Here is a 520-nt window from a genome sequence, read left to right on the forward strand (position 1 = left end):
TTGGCCCCCAAGCACAGGGTTACTCCCGCACAAGATCTTCGGCTCCTAGCCCGCCCGCCTCACCCAGCCTCGCTCCGACCAGTCGAGGTCACGAACAAGGCTACCCCTCCACCAGCAGCATAAATCTGTCTGCTGCTGCGCAGGCCCGTGCACCAAGTGCGTATCTAGAAGACCTTTTCGAGAATCATAACCCTCCTGGACGATAATATATTCTTTTCTTTTCGCTTCTCTTTTAATTTTTTTAAATATTTTTAAATAAAAATTTAGTTTATTTTTTGTTTTATTTTTATTTTAGTTAGAATATCATTTTTTATTCAAATAGTATTATAAAAGATAAATAATTAAAGTTTTTTTTATATTTTATTTTTTTATATTTAAGTTGATTATTTTTTTATATTAGTTTTTATATAAATTTTTTTTATTTTTTATATTTTTAATATTTTTTATAATATAATTTTTATATGTATTATTTTATTTTTAATTTTTTAATTAAAATTTTTAAAATTTTTATTTAAAGTTT

General features: G+C 27.3%; 1 protein-coding gene across 1 annotated transcript in view; it reads left to right on the plus strand.

Annotated features, from left to right (window-relative positions):
* Window positions 1-206, plus strand: part of PAAG_12669 (hypothetical protein) — a gene marked incomplete at both ends in the record, with an annotated part of 1,070 nt that extends 864 nt beyond the window's left edge. The window contains one exon of the mRNA XM_015848131.1: window positions 13-206. Within this exon, the coding sequence (XP_015702256.1) occupies window positions 13-206 (194 nt within the window). The remainder of the gene's footprint in view (window positions 1-12) is intronic.
* Between the last annotated feature and the right edge of the window lie 314 nt (window positions 207-520).

Source organism: Paracoccidioides lutzii (assembly GCF_000150705.2).
Source record: "Paracoccidioides lutzii Pb01 unplaced genomic scaffold supercont2.58, whole genome shotgun sequence".
NCBI classification, from domain to species: domain Eukaryota; kingdom Fungi; phylum Ascomycota; class Eurotiomycetes; order Onygenales; family Ajellomycetaceae; genus Paracoccidioides; species Paracoccidioides lutzii.